General features: G+C 47.7%; 1 protein-coding gene across 1 annotated transcript in view; it reads right to left on the reverse strand.

The window, feature by feature from the left end:
• Positions 1 to 1,051: 1,051 nt before the first annotated feature.
• The window catches only part of LOC122920116 (DNA topoisomerase I, mitochondrial-like), an 86,503-nt gene continuing 69,780 nt past the window's right edge, over positions 1,052 to 17,774 (reverse strand). Inside the window, exons 10-18 of the mRNA XM_044269326.1 lie at positions 15,596 to 15,740; positions 12,345 to 12,488; positions 11,772 to 11,957; positions 10,236 to 10,304; positions 8,350 to 8,464; positions 7,158 to 7,285; positions 3,982 to 4,076; positions 1,458 to 1,607; positions 1,052 to 1,154 (exon numbers count right to left, since the gene is read on the reverse strand). Of these exons, the coding sequence (XP_044125261.1) occupies positions 1,052 to 1,154; positions 1,458 to 1,607; positions 3,982 to 4,076; positions 7,158 to 7,285; positions 8,350 to 8,464; positions 10,236 to 10,304; positions 11,772 to 11,957; positions 12,345 to 12,488; positions 15,596 to 15,740 (1,135 nt within the window). The remainder of the gene's footprint in view (positions 1,155 to 1,457; positions 1,608 to 3,981; positions 4,077 to 7,157; positions 7,286 to 8,349; positions 8,465 to 10,235; positions 10,305 to 11,771; positions 11,958 to 12,344; positions 12,489 to 15,595; positions 15,741 to 17,774) is intronic.

The following is a 17,774-nucleotide window of genomic DNA, read 5'->3' on the forward strand; positions in this document are numbered from 1 at the left end:
TGTGACCTTTACAATGAGTTTTATAAAACTCCCATCATCTCTACAGTCACTGGGAACCTTTCCTGCTGGGGGTCACAGCCACGGGGTCTAATGAGCAGCTGATAAATGGCAGTGGCCGATTCACAGAGGAGTCCGGCGGGTTATTTCTCTGACCACATCAAGGCACAACCTGTGTACAGCCATCTTTTCCCGAAGATGCTGGAAAGCACGCGAGATGTTCTAGCACAGGCATGCTCCAGCTGCTGCAGAACTACAACTCCCAGCATGCCTGAACAGTCTACAGGTATCAGCCTACAGCAGGGCATTGTGGGAGTTGTAGTTTTACAACAGCTGGAGGGCCGCAGGTTGAGCATGCCTGAACTAGCATTAAAGCAACCTCTTTGGAAGAACACAGAAGGGAGGTCATCAAGATTATTTTATTTTAAATTGTGGATTTCTTCCAGTAGCAGCACCACCCCTGTGCACAGGCCATGTCTGGTATTGCAGCTGGTCTCTGTTTACATGAATAAGGACAGGCTGCAATATGCACTCAGACATGGCGGCTTGTTTTGGGAGAAAAACTATTTCCTAATCCTGTATGGGCCCTGTACGAGCCCCCTCAAAGGGCTGTGTCATTAGAAAAGGATGGATAATCGATCAGGACCATGGGGGGCACCAGGGGCTTCACATTACATCTCCGATTTCAGCACTGGAGGCACATAACGCAGGGAGCAGTTGGCTTCTCCCCAGCCTGAAGTGGCCGATCACACGGAGTAGAGTTCAGCAGGACCGGCGTCACTTTAAATGGTCTCCGATTCTAGTATTTTACCATCCATTTCCAAGACAATGAATCCAGTTCCCAGTTGATGCATAGAAGTCGTTTAATACATTTAATAAAGGATTTATATAAAAAAATAACTATTTAAAAGTCCCGTCTATATTTAATAACGCACGCAAGATACGCAGATAAAATGGAAGTGTTAAAATCCCACCGAAAAGTCTGGTGCTCGGGTTCAGTGCCATTAAAACCAGTTCAGTGCAGAGTAAAACCAAGCCTACGACTGGTCGATGGTCAGAAGTTGAAGTCCTTCTCAGTCATATGAACGGCCCAAGCAAACTTGTCCCGGTAGGTCTTATTGTAGATCTTCTCCAGGCCGACGTCCCACTTCTTACACCTGCAGGGAGAAAAGACAATGCGTTGTGTGTATAGGAGCGGGTCTAGTAGTGCGCAGGTTCCCTGCAGCGCCGCCACAGGGGAAGTGAAGTATTACGCCGTTCTCATCCAAATTAAAGGGGTTGTCCAGCTGGTCACTTGCAGGAACCGAGCAGGTGTCAGAATGGGATCGGTGAGGTTAGTGGGGGGTTTGAATGCCATTCAGATCACTTTTTAAGAAAACGATTTACTGGTCAGACTCCTTTGGGCGAGTTTGCTTCTGCATAGAAGACTATATAGACTCCCACAAGAATAAAGGACTCACCAAGCCACCGAAATCCTGGGGTCCAGATAGTTTAGCTTGGAGGTGCTCAAGGCGATCTGTTTGTTCTCCTCTTTGTCCGTCGCCTGCACCTCCAATCTCATCAGCTGCTCCTCCGCCCTCATGACCGCTTTCTTCTTGCTTTCCACAACTCTGAGATGAAGAGAAGATATGGCGGTCATATGTTCCAAAGGGGCCCCAAGGCACAGTTTTTAGGTAGAGCTCAGCCTTATTTTTTTAGAATTCATGCAGAACTCCAGGTCGCCATAAAAATATACCAAACAGTTATTTAAAGGGGCATTCCTGCAAAGAACAGGACGGAGCTAGCGCTCCTCTGTCGGCACTCCGGAAGAAGGTGGTGCTCGTATCCTGGGTTGCAGGCCCGTCCAAGTAGAAGTGGATCAGAACTGACTTCGATGCTCATAAATCTTCACTTTATTGCCATAAGCAGAATACAGGCAGATGTGACGTATTTCGGCTAAATGGCCTTTTTCAAACAAAGCGAGTGCTGATCCACTTCTACGTAGTCCCAAAGTAGTGACCGGAGTGGTGGTCACCCATGCACACTAGCCCTTCGTTTATACGAGGACTGAGTACTTCCATTCTAGTGTTTGCTGGGGGCCCAGCGACCACACACATCCCTTTAAGGGATAGTGTTACTCAAGTAAAGTTTTCGTATGGTAGAATTTAATCAACATTTCTCTGGTTGCTGACAGCAAATGGAAACGTTTCAGAGGCTGAAAACCGTGATGTCATAGGACTACAGATGTCTGCATTTGAGGACTAGCTTTCAGCCACTAAATGTATGCAAGAATTTTCCATTCACTGACAGCAAGACGGGATCCTGAAAGAGAGGAATAGAAACAAAGTAAACTTAAAAAATTGTATAAAGGGATTGTCCCATTATAAAAGACTTCCGCATAGCAAGGTATATGTCTGATTGGCGGCGGTCCGACTGTTGGGTCCCTTGCCATTCACAAGAACAGGCGGCCATCCCCAGCAGCCCCCATTGCGGCGGCAGCCATCCCCAGCAGCCCCCATTGCGGCGGCAGCCATCCCCAGCAGCCCCCATTGCGGCGGCAGCCATCCCCAGCAGCCCCCATTGCGGCGGCAGCCATCCCCAGCAGCCCCCATTGCGGCGGCAGCCATCCCCAGCAGCCCCCATTGCGGCGGCAGCCATCCCCAGCAGCCCCCATTGCGGCGGCAGCCATCCCCAGCAGCCCCCATTGCGGCGGCAGCCATCCCCAGCAGCCCCCATTGCGGCGGCAGCCATCCCCAGCAGCCCCCATTGCGGCGGCGGCGGCAGCCATCCCCAGCAGCCCCCATTGCGGTGGCGGCGGCAGCCATCCCCAGCAGCCCCCATTGCGGTGGCGGCGGGAGCCATCCCCAGCAGCCCCCTTCGCGGTGGCGGCGGCAGCCATCCCCAGCAGCCCCCATTGCGGTGGCAGCCATCCCCAGCAGCCCCCATTGCGGTGGCGGCGGCAGCCATCCCCAGCAGCCCCCATTGCGGTGGCGGCGGCAGCCATCCCCAGCAGCCCCCATTGCGGTGGCGGCGGCAGCCATCCCCAGCAGCCCCCATTGCGGCGGCGGCAGCCATCCCCAGCAGCCCCCATTGCGGCGGCGGCAGCCATCCCCAGCAGCCCCCATTGCGGTGGCGGCAGCCATCCCCAGCAGCCCCCATTGCGGCGGCGGCAGCAGCCATCCCCAGCAGCCCCCATTGGGTTGAAATGAGCAGTAGCGTGTATGCGCAACTACTCCTCCATTCACTGATCAGACACTTATCTCTCTCCCCCCCCCCCCCTCAATATCCTGAGATAAGCCTTTATAATTGGACAACCCCTTTAATCTTTAACACAAATCTGGAAAATCCTGGAGATGAACCTAGGGCCAACCATCCAATGTGAATGTTGGGGTAGAAGGATAGGGCAGATTGTTCTCATGTCACCGCCAGAGGCATCTAGCAGTGGATTATTCTTCTTGCATTCATATCTATGGGATGGGGATCGATAGCAGTCGGCCGCACAAGCATTTGGTCGACAGCGGTAAGACAACCAACCCCCTGTCCTGTTAAGCCACGTGGACATCATAGTGACTGGTCTCCCACTCGGGACCCCCTCTCCAAGCCGGAATGGATGAAGAGCCGCTTTATATGACCAGCTTCCATTCTGGTGGACCCGAGACACCCATTCGGTAATTCACCTGAATGGCCGCCATGTAATACTACGGTTTCCATGCAGGGTTTTCCATTTGACCACACCCTGAGAATATACCCACGTAGTATTAGGTGCCATAAGAATCTATGGTGGCTCAATGGAAAAAGCGCAGTAGTTAGCCAGATTTCAGCTGCCTTCTGCTTGCACCAATTATGATCTAGTGCAAATATGTGGAGTCCAAAGGGTTAATACGCTCGGGGAACTGCAAATCTGCCAGCGAACCACCACCTACAAACTGCTGCAACGTGACCTTTACGTGGCTAATGTGCAGGGTGCTGGCGTCCATTTCGTGGCCGTGCGGGCGTATGACTTACTTCCGGAGCTTCTCGGTGTCGTTGTCTTTAGCTTCTTTCTTGGCTTCCTTCAGCTCCTTCTTCCCCAATGCAATCTGTTCTTTTTTGGCTTCAATCTGGAGAAACACAAGACAATAAATACATACATCTGGATTTTAAGTTAAAGGGGTTATGCCGTAAACTACTTTTACTCTAGCTCCCATGCCATCTTGGATAGTTGTATTTTTATTTATTTTATTTTTTACATATACCTCATTTGCAGTTTTCTTTTACCCCCCGTGCTTGACTCCTACCTCCTGGTTTGTCATGTGACTGCTGTCCTATCAGTGAGATGTGTCCTGACATCAGCAGATCATGTGACACTAACCACACCCCTTGTTCTTAATGATGCTTCCTACGTCCTGCCTTACAAAAGCTCCAATGCAGGACGTAACCGACAGCAACTGAATATCAAAATGGATTTGACCCAGGGTGCGATGGTAGGCGAATAACGTTAGAATAAGGCAGTTTTGATAAATTGTGGTATTTGGGTATTGACAGAACAGTGATATCTGCTGCGCTGATACATTTATATTAAATAACAAAACTCCTTTGAAGGCAATGGACATTTTTGCACAGATTTTTTAAATTGCTTATTTACTTTCTAAATAGTCTTCGATAAAAATGTCCTAGCATTTTGTTTCTGCAGAGTATGTGCAAGTCCTTCACCTAGCTGCTGCCAGGGCTGCACCGCCAATTAGGCGGCGTGACCCCGAAGATAAGTGGGGGGGCTGCAGCAGGGCCATGGAAAATGGGCACTTCCATTGTCGAAGCACTCAGCTCACTATAGTCAACTGTATTGTCGTCCTCAGGACAGCGATACAGTTTATTACTAAGGCAGGGCATAGAAGTGACATCTCCTTGCCCCGTTCCCTCCGATAGGCAGAGGATGGCACAGGCAACACTATGACATCATGGCGCCGCCTGAGCCAGGCAGCGTACAGCGCGGGACATCACTGACCGCTGCATGGAGGTAAGGATTTGATTTTTATATTTTTTGGGCACCATGCTGTTGGGGAAGAAGGGGGGATAAGATCACTATGGGGGCACTAAATAGCGGTATTTTATACTGGCACAGGTTATGGGGCACTATGAGGACATTAGATCAACTGGGGGCACCAAGAGGGAGTATTTTTTTGTACTGGCACACAAGATGGAATTTTTCATACCAGCGCACATTATAAGGGGGCTTTTTTGTACTGGCACACATTAGGGGGCAATTCTACTGTTACACGTTAGCAGGAACATTACTACTACTGGGGGACTATGGGGAACATTAGTGGATGTAAGAGGTATGTGGGGCTGTAAGTTGAGAATTTGGTGTGGGGGTTGGGGGGTGAAATTTAAATTTTCCCCTCAGGCAGCAGAAAGGCTAGGTGCACCCCTGGCTGCCGCTCAACCTGACAAATTCATCAGAGCTCTGCTCCTGTTCTGACTGCTTTCTGCTCTCCCCCTCCCTTCTCTCAGTGTTAGGCCTCGTGCACACAAACGTAATTTCTTTCCGTGTCCGATCAGTTTTTTTTGCTGCCTGTATGCGGAACCATTCACTTCAATGGGTCCACAAAAAACAGAAGTTACTCCATGTGCGTTCCGTTTCCGCATGTCCGTATTTCTGTTCCGCAAAAAAATAGAACATGTCCTATTATTGTCCGCATTACGGACAAGTATAGGACTGTTCTATTAGGGGTCAGCTGTTCAGTTCCGCAAAATACGGAATGCACATGGTTGTCATCCGTATTTTTTGCGGATCCGTTTTTCTGCCGACCGCAAAATACATACGGTCGTGTGCAAGAGGCCTTAGCAGGAGGGAGGGGGAGAAGGTTGTTTACAGCAGATCAGGGTGTGAAAGGCAGATAATACAGGATGTATGGGGTGGCGTTTGTTCGCAATGTATTTTGTGACACAAAATGAATGTAGTAATCACAGGATCACAGTCTTTACAGAAATCTTTGTCGCATAAAATGTTATTTTGTGACAATTCATAATGTGACAATAGATTTTGCAACACAGACTTATTTTGTGACAGACTTTGTGACAAGATTTCCATTATTTTGTCGTACAGAACTCAGTCTGTGGCACGGAACTCATATTGTGACAACACTTATTTTGTGACATGAAATCAATTCTGTGGGACAAAATGAATGTGTCTATATTTTATGTAAATGCGCTTCATTATTTCCATCAGTGATTGAAAGCCAGAAGCTGTGACCAGTCTAAACCTAATCCTTCCCATAGCTGAGGGTTTGCTACATTTGCGTCAAGCCTGTGTTATCCAAGTCGAGCCTTCACACCCGTCCACTGTGGCAACATCAGGACCGGAGAGAAACTGATGCTACCGACTTATTTACCGCACAAGCAGGGGTGGAACTACCGCCGTAGCAGCCACTGCGGGGCCCTAAATGGCAGGAGGACCTGGGCCGTAATGAATGTCAGTCATCCCATTATGGCTCGGGCATCATTCCCCGGCCTGTGCAGTGCAGTGACATTATACCGCCTGCTCTGCTGAGGGTCATCTCTCCAGCCTTTCCTCAGTCTGTTTCGTCTCCTACCCGCCAGATGCGATGACATCACTGCATTGCACCTGCTGGAGAAATCGAGATGTGATCCATTCATCGAAGGAATGGGGCTCGGCGAGTATTACTGATTTTTATTTTATTAACACAATAGGGGCTTTACTAGTGTAAGGAGGGCACTACTGTGAGGTGGGACTAAGGGAACATACTGTATGAGGGCACTTAGGGGCCATAACTACTGAATGGGTGGGGGGGGGTTTATGGCGAGTGTGGGCGGTCTTTACTAGATGGGGGGTTTGCAGGGAAGTTGTTTAGAAGGGGGGGGGGCTTCAAAACTTTGCTAGGGGCATAACTAAAAAAGGCTGGGTCCCTTGACACAAAGGATAGTGTAGACTAAACTGCTGCGGGAACTATTAGGTCTCTACAGGTTTCCCGTTCACTGCCAGCAAGCAGGGGAATTTAAATGATGAGGAATTAAGACCACATCATGCAATACATGAAACTGTAAAACTGTATTAAGACTAATACATATCTGCAATGTATAACTCCCATCGTGCTGCAGTTACAGAACAGTCGGAGAGCCTCCAGCTGCAGATCCCCGATTGGCTACCACAAGTCACAAGACATTGGGTCACATTTCCCCACCTTGGATCTCAGATTTGCCATGGATTGATCAAATGTTTTCGGTGCTGCCCGCTGATGGTTGCAAAGTATAGCAACCGCTCTGTTGGCTCTGTTGTAGGACAGGATCTTTCCCGGGCCGGTGTCCTCCCCTGGGGGATGAAACAAACAATCAATAAGGCGGTCATAGACATTAGGTCAGCATCCGATGCAGAGATCTCTTACCTGGGGCTCTCCAGCTGCTGCAAAACTACAATACCCATCAGGCCCCGATATTGCCGACATTTATCTAATGTGTATTACCACTGAATGTTGGGTGCCTATTCTGCCCGTTTCCAGTGCAGTAAGATGGTTTATTTTGCAGTAAGGTGCCCCCACCCCCCAAAGCTGGAGAGGACCGAGGCTTAGAAATAATGTGGGGCCCTTGCTTTCCAGCTGGCACTTACATCATGGCTCTCCACACCACCAGTCACTGTATAGGACTAGCAAAACACGGCTACTTTCTTCCTGAAACAGCGCCACACATGACTAGGGGTTGTGTCTGGTATTGCAGTACCACACACAACCTCTAGGTGGGGGTGGTGCCGTTTTTGGTAGAAAGCAGCATCAGAGGATTTCCTGCAGCACTAGGAGCGGTGTTCTGCAGTGCAGTCCCGCCGGCAGAGACCCCGTTTCTTATACGCTCCTGTATACTCCCGCCTCGGGCAGTTCAGTCTGAGTGGTGTTCATAGGATTTATGTCAACACAAGCAAAGAATTTCTCAAAATTTTATATACTGCTTCACCCATGATGTGTTATACCCCGCGCCCGATCTGGGAATTTATGTAAGGCTACATGCACACGAACGTTGTTGGTTTCTGTGTCAGTTCCGTTTTTTTTGCGGATAGGATGCAGACCCAGTCATTTCAATGTGTGCTGTCCGCATCCGTATGTCCGTTCCGTAGCCCCGCAAATGTCCTATTCTTGTCCGTTTTAGGCATTGTTACAATTGATCCGCAAAAAAAAAAAAAATGGATGGCATATGGATGTCATCCGTTTTTTTTGCGGACCGCAAAACACATACGGTTGTGTGCATGTAGCCTAAATCTGGAAAGCGGTACCACTTTATGTTAACTAGCCATTAACAAAAGAAGGTTTTATTACAAAGCCCAGTTCTGGTTGTAGAACATGCCGACACAGCGCACACGGGGCGACCGGGGCAGTGATGGAGTCTTACCGTCCGTCAGCTCCTGCAGCTGCTGTTGCAGCGTGACCGAGGCGTTGTACGTCCTGAAAACCTTGGCTGTCAGTCCTTCCATCAGGGACTGCAAGTGTTTGTTCAGCATTGGCGTCTGCAAAACGAGGCACGAGAGGTTATTTCTTTGATAACTGTCCAGCGGCTTCCTTTCACTAAAAGCAAGCAGGGATCTTGAAAGCGGCGAAGAATTGATACAAAGTATATGAAAGTTGCATTATACAAATAAATTAAAAAAAGTAAAAATAAAAAACCTGTCCAGGATTAGAAAACACAGCGCCACACCTGTCCACAGGTTGTGTGTGGTATTGCAGCCCAGCCCCATCCACTTCAATAGAGCTGAACTGCTATACCGTACACACTACACAGGTGTGGCGCCATGTCTTGAAGAATGCAGCCATGTTTTTTTTATTTTTTTAAACTGTATTCAAGTCGATGTAGCTGGAACTACAACCCCCATGGTTCTGTTACTGCTCTCTGGGCTCAAAATATTAAATTTCCTTATGTCAGGCGCACAAATAGGAGCGGACATATGGCGGTCTGTGACGACAAATAGGAAATCCACCCACATACTATCCATGCAGATGTTGCCAGGTCAGATAAATCCAGTGCCAACCGATGGCTGACTCAATTACTACGGATACCTTAAAGAGGAGCTGCCACAATTCTGGAGCAGCATCTATTGCAGCGCCATTCCTTTATTATTCCTATTAGAAGTTCTGAATGAATTACTAGCAGTTTGCAATAAAACTGTTACCAGCTGGGGGGTGTCCTATGAGTGCTGCCAATGTCAGACTGTGCAGGGACACCCCCCAACTGGTAACACTTATCTGGACCTAAATATTCTGGATTTTGACCACTGGATGTCCCAAAGTTCTGACATAATAGGATATATTACCTTGATCCATCTCAGCTGACAAGTGACCCATGTTTATCCGACTTGTTTATGTAATCGATACAAAAGTTTTATAGTTTTTTTGGGGGAACCTAAAAATGATACACGATCTCGGCCATTAATTGATAGCCCCTTCCCCCGCCAAGGGAAAAATTTGCATTGGGACCAATTGATGTTTGGATGTTGATTGCCACCAGGGTCAGGTAGCAGAGGTACTATAGGCTCCAGCATAAACCGGCTGCTGGACAAGAACCAAGCAAGGTTTATGCACATTTTTCAAGGAAATTCATTGCACAACACTGCAAATTGGATTTACACATGAAGGCCACCAGAGCCTGCGCCGCTCCCTGCATCCCCTGACAGCCTGCAACCATGCTGAGAGTTGTAGTTCCAGCCACTAGATGGGAAAAGCTCACTTTCTATCCCTTTGTTGTTCTCGCTCATCTCCTTGGTGCACAAACACTTAGGGATTTCTGGATCACACAGGGAAGACAGGAGCGCGACATAATTACACAGTAAAAAGGTCCATTCCACGCATCACGCCAACTCATCCGCGCCTCCGGTGTGTGCGCCAGTTGTAGATTTCTCGCACACCAGGACGGCAACTAAATTAATTTGCAGAGCAAAGTGTATTTCCCTGGATTTGGACGACCGCCATGCGCGATTATCCCCGAGCAGCGATGACAAGGCTCCTTGCCTCCCAGTGAAGTCTTGGTTATTCTAGCTCTCGGGCGTACACATGCAGCTCCTGCCCTTTTGCAGCACCTCTAGGTTTTCTCATGGGCAAGGCATGGCTTTTGTGCCCCATGCTGCCCACTAAATCTTCCAGGAGGTGGCCCGAGGGGGTGACTACATCCTCTCTATGGGACGTCATCCACCAGCTGGTGACAAGGGAGCAGCCAGGAGCTGCCAGCTTTAATAAATCTCCGGTAATCAGCATCCGCAGAGGGTCTACAAGGGTTAATCCACTCACATTCAGTCTGTCAAATAGATCGTCTCCTTCCTGCTTATTCTCCATGAACAGCTGCACGTTTTTAAACACCTGAAAAACAAAATTATGGCAGAAAATCATTCTGAACAGTCTGATACAAAATGGGCCTGGGCCCTGAGCTGCCGTCTGCCATGCTTCTGGACACTTCTCAATTTACAAAATATAATTACACAGTATATAAAAATATATCTACTTTACCCCAATATATGTAACAGAATTCTGCCACCCAGTGCCCTGTCCAGAATTCTGCCATCCAGTGCCCCCGCCGTCCAGAATGCCTCCACCCAGTGCCCTGTCCAGAATGCAGCCGCCCCCGGAACGCTGCCACCTACTGCCCCCCGCCGCCCAGAATGCCTCCACCCAGTGCCCCACCCAAAGCGCCAATATCCACTGTCCTTCCACAGAACACCGCCACCCAGTGTCCTACCCGGAACACTACTATCTAGTGTGTGTCCCCCACCGAAGGCAACATCCAGAGTCCCCCCCCCCCCCCCCCCCCCCCTCCGAACGCCACCGCCAAGTGCCCCACTCAGAAGGCTGCCACCTAGTGCCCTGCCCAGACCCCCACAATATTGCTATTCAGAGCCCAATAAAACAGGGTTCAGTAAAAAAAAAGCCGGAATTGTAAAGTCCCTTTTGTTGTAGGACAGGAAAGGTTTACATGCTCCTCTTAAAGGGGTTCTCCGGGTTTTTAATATTAATTATCCCCTCAGGATAGGTCATCAATATCAGATTGGCAGGGGTCTGACACCTGGCACCCCCCGCTAATCAGCTGTACGGGGAGATTGCGCGCGCAGTGTGCACGTTGCGTCCCCAGTCTCTCTCTCTGGTCACTGTTGGTTTGCCATAGACATAGCAGCTGGGAGAATGACGGGAGACCTGACGATAGGTCATCAATATCAGATCGGGGGGGGGGGGGGGAGGGGGTCTGATCAGCTGTATGAGGTGATGGTGCGCGCAGTGTGTACGTGCCGTCTCCGTATGGATCCTGAACAGGAAGAGACAGGTGACAGCACGTCCACACTGCGCGCACCATCTCCTCATACAGCCGATTGGTGGGGGTTCCAGGTGTCGGACCCCCACCGATCTGATATTTATGACTTATTCTGAGGATAGGTCATCAATATTAAAAGCCCAAAGACCCCCTTTAAGTTACTTCCGTCCTTGGGGGACCCAATAAGGAATGGGGGTAACTGCCCAGTTTGCTGCCACTTAAAACCACATACAGGGAGAGATTTCTCAAAACTGGTGTAAAGAAAACTGGCTTAGAGCCCATAGCGACCAATCAGATTCCAATTCTCATTTTCCAAAGGATCTCTAAGAAAATAAAAAGATGGAATCTGACTGGTTGCTATGGGAAACTAAGCCAGTTTTCTTTACACCCGTTTTGATAAATCTCCTCCACGGTGTTGTCGGGTGACGGTGCGCCGCGCTGGTACGCGGTTCATAGTGATTTTTACAGAGACCTTAATCTCTAAGGACAACGTAACATCAGGTTTCATAGATGGAATCACTTACCTTCTTCTCTACCGGGACCTTGTTGTAATACCGGATGGAGTCTTTACCCAGAAAGTCGAACTCGACCACGTGCTTCTCTCCATCAAGTTCTGGGTAAAGTTTAATATGCTCGACTCTCAACGAGCAGCAACCTACGGTGTCGGCCGTCTCCCCTTCTTCCTTTTCGTTACCTGCTCTCAATGCCAGCTGAGGGGTGACAGTGAAAATCCATTACTATAAAATTAAAGGGGGACTCAATTCTGTCAATAGCCTAACCTCCAGATATTTTTTTTTATCCAAGACCACGTGCAAAGTTCTACAGTTTAATATCACACATTTCTGGGCCTTTTTCCGCCTTTTTGAAGCCTATTTTTTGAAGACAATAGCAGAGGTCACCGGTCATCATCTTACATGTATGCTTCACACAGGACAACCTATGATGCTACATATTTGGGAGGGTAGTGAGTCAGGAGAAGGGAGGTCTTCAGTAAGATGTATAAGTGGCCCAGGGCTGGAGTTCTTCCAGCTACTCTGCGTAGACTGAATTTTTAGGAAGTCAGACCAAAATCTTTCTGCGCCCCCCCCCCCCCCTACCTTGTCAATAAAGTATAGCGCTACAGCTCTCTGTCGTATGCGCATCTCTTTGGATTTGAAGTCCTCCCGATACGTTCTTCTAATTTTGTCGGCATGGTTCTTCAGCTTTCTGGCCACTTCATATTTTTCCCAATCTTTTTCACCCTTGGGTTAAGAGAAATTTATAACAAATTCAACAAAGTTCTAAAAAAAAGGGTCATTAGTTTTATTGACCGTTTTCTTAAGGGGCTTTTATGCCTTTAAAAAAACGGTCCATAAAACAGTTTCTAGAAATAAGCCTGGCTGGAGCCCCGGTGGGTTTGTGAGCTCCATCGACCAATCTGACCTCCATAGACAGCAGTGGTCCAGGACTCTCTATGGAGACAACCTGTAGATGGAGGGCAAACTGGCCAATGAATCCTGCGGGGAGGGTCCATTGGATCTCCTGGCTGGACTAGTAACTGACGTAGATGCTGTGTCCATCCTGGGTCAGTGGAGGGGGGAAAGCAGGTCTTAGACTTTCCTATGTTGTTCTGCATGTGGAAGCATTAGCCGATGGTAGCCATCTTGAAAGAAAGACAAGGAACCTGAACAGAGATGGAACTATACGTGTGCCATTTACAAAGTTCTGGACTTAAAAAGACTGATAAGTGTAACAAGAAATCACGGGGCCCTACAGCAAAAATAGTTATGGGGCCCTTGTCTGTTATACATGTGTTATGTAAGGGGCCCTAAACATGCCAATATATTTCAAGAAGAGACCAAGCATCACCATCTTTCAAGAGCACCTCATTGCCTTTCAACTCTGAATCCTTAAACGGGTTTTCTGAGACCTTTACACTGATGACCTTTTCTCGGGATAGGTCATTAGTATCTAAATCAGTGGGCGGTCTGACTCCCGAGACCCCTGCTGATCAGCTGTTTGAGAAGTCACAGATGATCGCTTCTGGCCGCTTAGCCTAGGCCAGTGACATCACGTTCATCGGTCACATGACCTAGGTGGCCTTCTTAAACAGCTGAATGGCAGGAGATCTGGTTGTTAGACCCCCACCGATCAGACACAGATAACCTTACCCTCTGGACAGGTTATCAAAAGTCTCGGAAAAGCCCTTTTCGGTTATGGCCACCTTCTGGGCAATTAATGTTTTTTTACGAATGCAGTTTATGCAAAAATATAAAAATTTCAATTAGTCTATTAAAAAATGTTGGGTCCTTTTTCAGAGAAGGGTTAAAAAAAATAAAAATAAATGTATAACTTCTTAGTCTCTTCAGCTGACAGCTCATGTGAAGCCTTATCTTGGATCTCCTGACTTCATAACCACCCACTATAGCTAAACTCTTATCAAACTGATAAGAATATAGCTCAGATGAGTATCAGTTTGATAAGAGCTTAGCTATCAAGGTTATCAAGTCATTAGATCTGAGATGAGGCTTCACATGAGCCGTCAGCTGATGCCACAAAACAAAATGACTGATTTTTAACCCTTGTAACTCAAAAGTGGCTTTACAGTTTTAATACAGACTAGGTGACAAATAGATTTTAGCCCAAAATGAGTAAAATGCAATAATACAAAAAAAAAAAAAAAAAGTCCATAGCCTTTAAGGGTGGAGGTGGGCCCCCTCAGCTCATAGGGTCCATAGTAGCAGCTTTGCTTGCTGCAACCTTGTATGCCATGCGGTCCACCTAGTCTGTCATGTGGTGAAATTATACACTCCAGGACCTAAACCCGGTCCTGGAGTCCAGAAGACCAAAGTCTGTCCTGACTTTATTCACCGTTTTCCTTCCTGCCGAGAATTACTGTTACGATGAGCAATGGGCATCGGCGAGAGGTCATAAAATGGCATCACATCGCCCCTCAAATTGGCACTGCTCGAACCATCCATCAGCGCAAGCCTTGGCATGGTCTAATCTGCTGTGCCAGTTCACATTAAACCCTGCAATCGGCTGTGCAGATGAGGTTGGCATCCCAAGAAGAAGGATGTGGGACCCATGAGAAGAGTCTGCTACAGTCTGCCTGCAGCATCTGATAACAGGGAGCAATAGATAACTTTTAAGTTGTTTGCATCAATACAAAATGCAAATAATATTTCAGAAAAATATAGCTGAAACTGTGTCCCTGGGGCCCAAAGCAAGCACTATGTATAATACACAAAATTACACCTTCATTTCGATAGAGGTGCCCCCATCCAGTGCTTACTGCTTAGATCATTGAGTCATTACGTTACGCTCTCCTGGAAATTCTCTTATGTGGCACAGGGGTCACCAAGAGTAAGGGCCCTGTTTTGACTTGAAACCCCCCTCCGTGCCAATAAACCAAAATGTATTCCATCTCCGCACCTTAAATACCTGCTTAGCAGGTCACACCAGTGGGCACGCTCCCGCTCTGCCGGCAAACGAGGCGATATTTGAGGTTATTTGACTGGGGAATATCTGAGGCCGTCTCTGCAAATGTTAGTGTTTGGCTGCAGATTGAAAATATGACTTCATTTTCATCTATAGATCCCAAGGGGCCCGGAAATGAAGCGAATGTGCTCTGCTGAGCATAGGAAGTGCCGGTGTGTGTAGCGGGGCGCAGCAAAGCCCTGGGTAATAGAATCTCATTTCTAGGAGGATATAAAACCCTAGGATAATATTTGTGGTTCGGTAAGGGTTAATGGTAATGCCATTTGCCAAAAAAATTAAAGCAACCCCCCCCCCCTCTTTCTATTTTTGTCACCTAAACATGACTACACTTTTTCAGCACTATTTATTTGCTGCAGAGCTGCACTCCTGGCATTAAGAGAGTTTCACCTAGCTGAAGCAGAACCCGTTTCTGACTCTCTACCCTTCTCTCTCTCTCATGTTAGAGATTGCAGCAGGGAGGGGGAGGAGGTTGTACATGGAAGATCGGAGTGTGGAGGAGAGGAGCATCCAAGGAGAGCAAACCACATAGGCTGTAGATCTGGCATCCTCATACTGCGGCCCTCCAGCTGTTTTAAAGCTACAACTCCCACAATGCCTGCTGTAGGCTGATACCTGTAGGCTGTTCAGGCATGCTGGGAGTTGTAGTTTTGCAACAGCTGGAGGGCCGCAGTTTGAGGATGCCTGCTGTAGATAGTAAAACACACACACACACACACACACACACACACACAAGGCACATAAGCACACGTAATAAATTGAGCAGAATATGCAGAAACCAAGCTTTTACTGCCCACTGGAAGGGGCCATATTTTGGAAAATGACAGCCAGTAACCCATAGTACAGTAAAAGGCTTTACACCACTTCATACCTTTAATTTGGAATTTGCATTCAGCATCACATATTTTACCGATCCCTGCACGTTTTCAGTCCACGAAGCTAACCAGGTGACCGTATTGTCATGACGAACTTCTTTCCACTTATGGCCACTAGGGGGCACAGGAATTTTTGAATCTCTGGATGAAAAAGTAGGACAGGAAAAAAATAAAAATAAAACAAACCGTGAACAATCGTTAAATAGAGGAATTCTATACATACAGTTGCAAGAAAAAGTATGTGACCCCTTTGGCATGATATGGATTTCTGCACAGATTGGTCATAAAATGTGATCTGATCTTCATCTAAGTCCCAACAATAGACAATCACAGTCGGCTTAACCTAATAACACAAAGAGTTACATGTTACCATGTTTTTATTGAGCACACCATGTAAACATTCACAGTGCAGGTGGAAAAAGTATGTGAACCCTTGGATTTAATAACTGGTTGAACCTCCTTTGGCAGCAATAACTTCAACCAAACGTTTCCTGTAGTTGCAGATCAGACGTGGACACCACGGTCAGGAGCAATTCTTGATCATTCCTCTTTACAGAACGGTTTGCAGTTCAGCAATATTCTTGGGATGTCTGGTGTGAATCGTTTTCTTGAGGTCCTGCCACAGCATCTCAGTCGGGTTGAGGTCAGGACTCTGACTGGGCCACTCCAGAAGGCGGATTTTCTTCTGTTTAAGCCATTCTGTTGATTTACTTCTATGCTTTGGGCCGTTGTCCTGTTGCAGCACCCATCTTCTGTTGAGCTTCAGCTGGTGCACAGATGGCCTTAAAGAGGACCTTTCACCTAAAAAAAAAATGTAAACTAAGACCATAGCTTTACTTACATGCCCCCATGAAGTGTTGATCGTTTTTTCTTTTTTCAAACTGTGCCCCCGTTTGTCCGCTATGCCCCCCCGGAATAATTCCCGCCGTCTATGCTAATGAGCCAGCCTCAAATGGGCTGGCTTTAAAAGTTCTCCTCGGCGTGCCTTCTCTCTTCTCCCTGGCACGGAGCGCATCCAATCAGCGCGCTCCGCTCTTAGCCGGATAGACGAAATCGCTCCAGTTCTCTGAAGTCTCGCGAGAACTGGAGCGTCTTCTCCCTGGCTAAGAGCGGAGCGCGCTGATTGGATGCGCTCCGTGCCAGGGAGAAGAGAGAAGGCACGCCGAGGAGAACTTTTAAAGCCAGCCCATTTGAGGCTGGCTCATTAGCATAGACGGCGGGAATTATTCCGGGGGGGCATAGCGGACAAACGGGGGCACAGTTTGAAAAAAGAAAAAACGATCAACACTTCATGGGGGCATGTAAGTAAAGCTATGGTCTTAGTTTACATTTTTTTTTTAGGTGAAAGGTCCTCTTTAAGTTCTCCTGCAAAATGTCTTGATAAACTTGGGAATTCATTTTTCCTTTGATGATAGCAATTCGTCCAAGCCCTGACGCAGCAAAGCAGCCCCAAACCATGATGCCCCCTCCACCATACTTCACAGTTGGGATGAGGTTTTGATGTTGGTGTGCTGTGCCTCTTTTTCTCCACACATAGTGTTGTGTGTTTCTTCCAAACAACTCAACTTTGGTTTCATGTGTCCACAGAATAGTTTGCCAGTACTGCTGTGGAACATCCAGGTGCTCTTGTGCAAACTGTAAACGTGCAGCAATGTTATTTTTGGACAGCAGTGGCTTCCTCTGTGGTGTCCTCCCATGAAATCCATTCTTGTTTAGTGTTTTACATATCGTAGATTCGCTAACAGGGATGTTAGTATATGCCAGAGACTTTTGTAAGTCTTTAGCTGACACTCTAGGATTCTTCTTCACCTCATTGAGCAGTCTGCGCTGTGCTCTTGCAGTCATCTTTACAGGACGGCCACTCCTAGGGAGAGTCGCAGCAGTGCTGAACTTTCTCCATTTATAGACCATTTGTCTTACCGTGGACTGATGAACAGCAAGGCTTTTGGAGATACTTTTATAACCCTTTCCAGCTTTATGCAAGTCAACAATTCTTAATCGTAGGTCTTCTGAGAGCTCTTTTGTGCGAGGCATCATTCACATCAGGCAATGCTTCTTGTGAAGAGCAAACCCAGAACTGGTGTGTGTTTTTTATAGGGCAGGGCAGCTGTAACCAACACCTCCAATCTCATCTCATTGATTGGACTCCAGTTGGCTGACACCTCACTCCAATTA

This window comes from Bufo gargarizans, chromosome 10 (genome assembly GCF_014858855.1).
Source record: "Bufo gargarizans isolate SCDJY-AF-19 chromosome 10, ASM1485885v1, whole genome shotgun sequence".
NCBI classification, from domain to species: domain Eukaryota; kingdom Metazoa; phylum Chordata; class Amphibia; order Anura; family Bufonidae; genus Bufo; species Bufo gargarizans.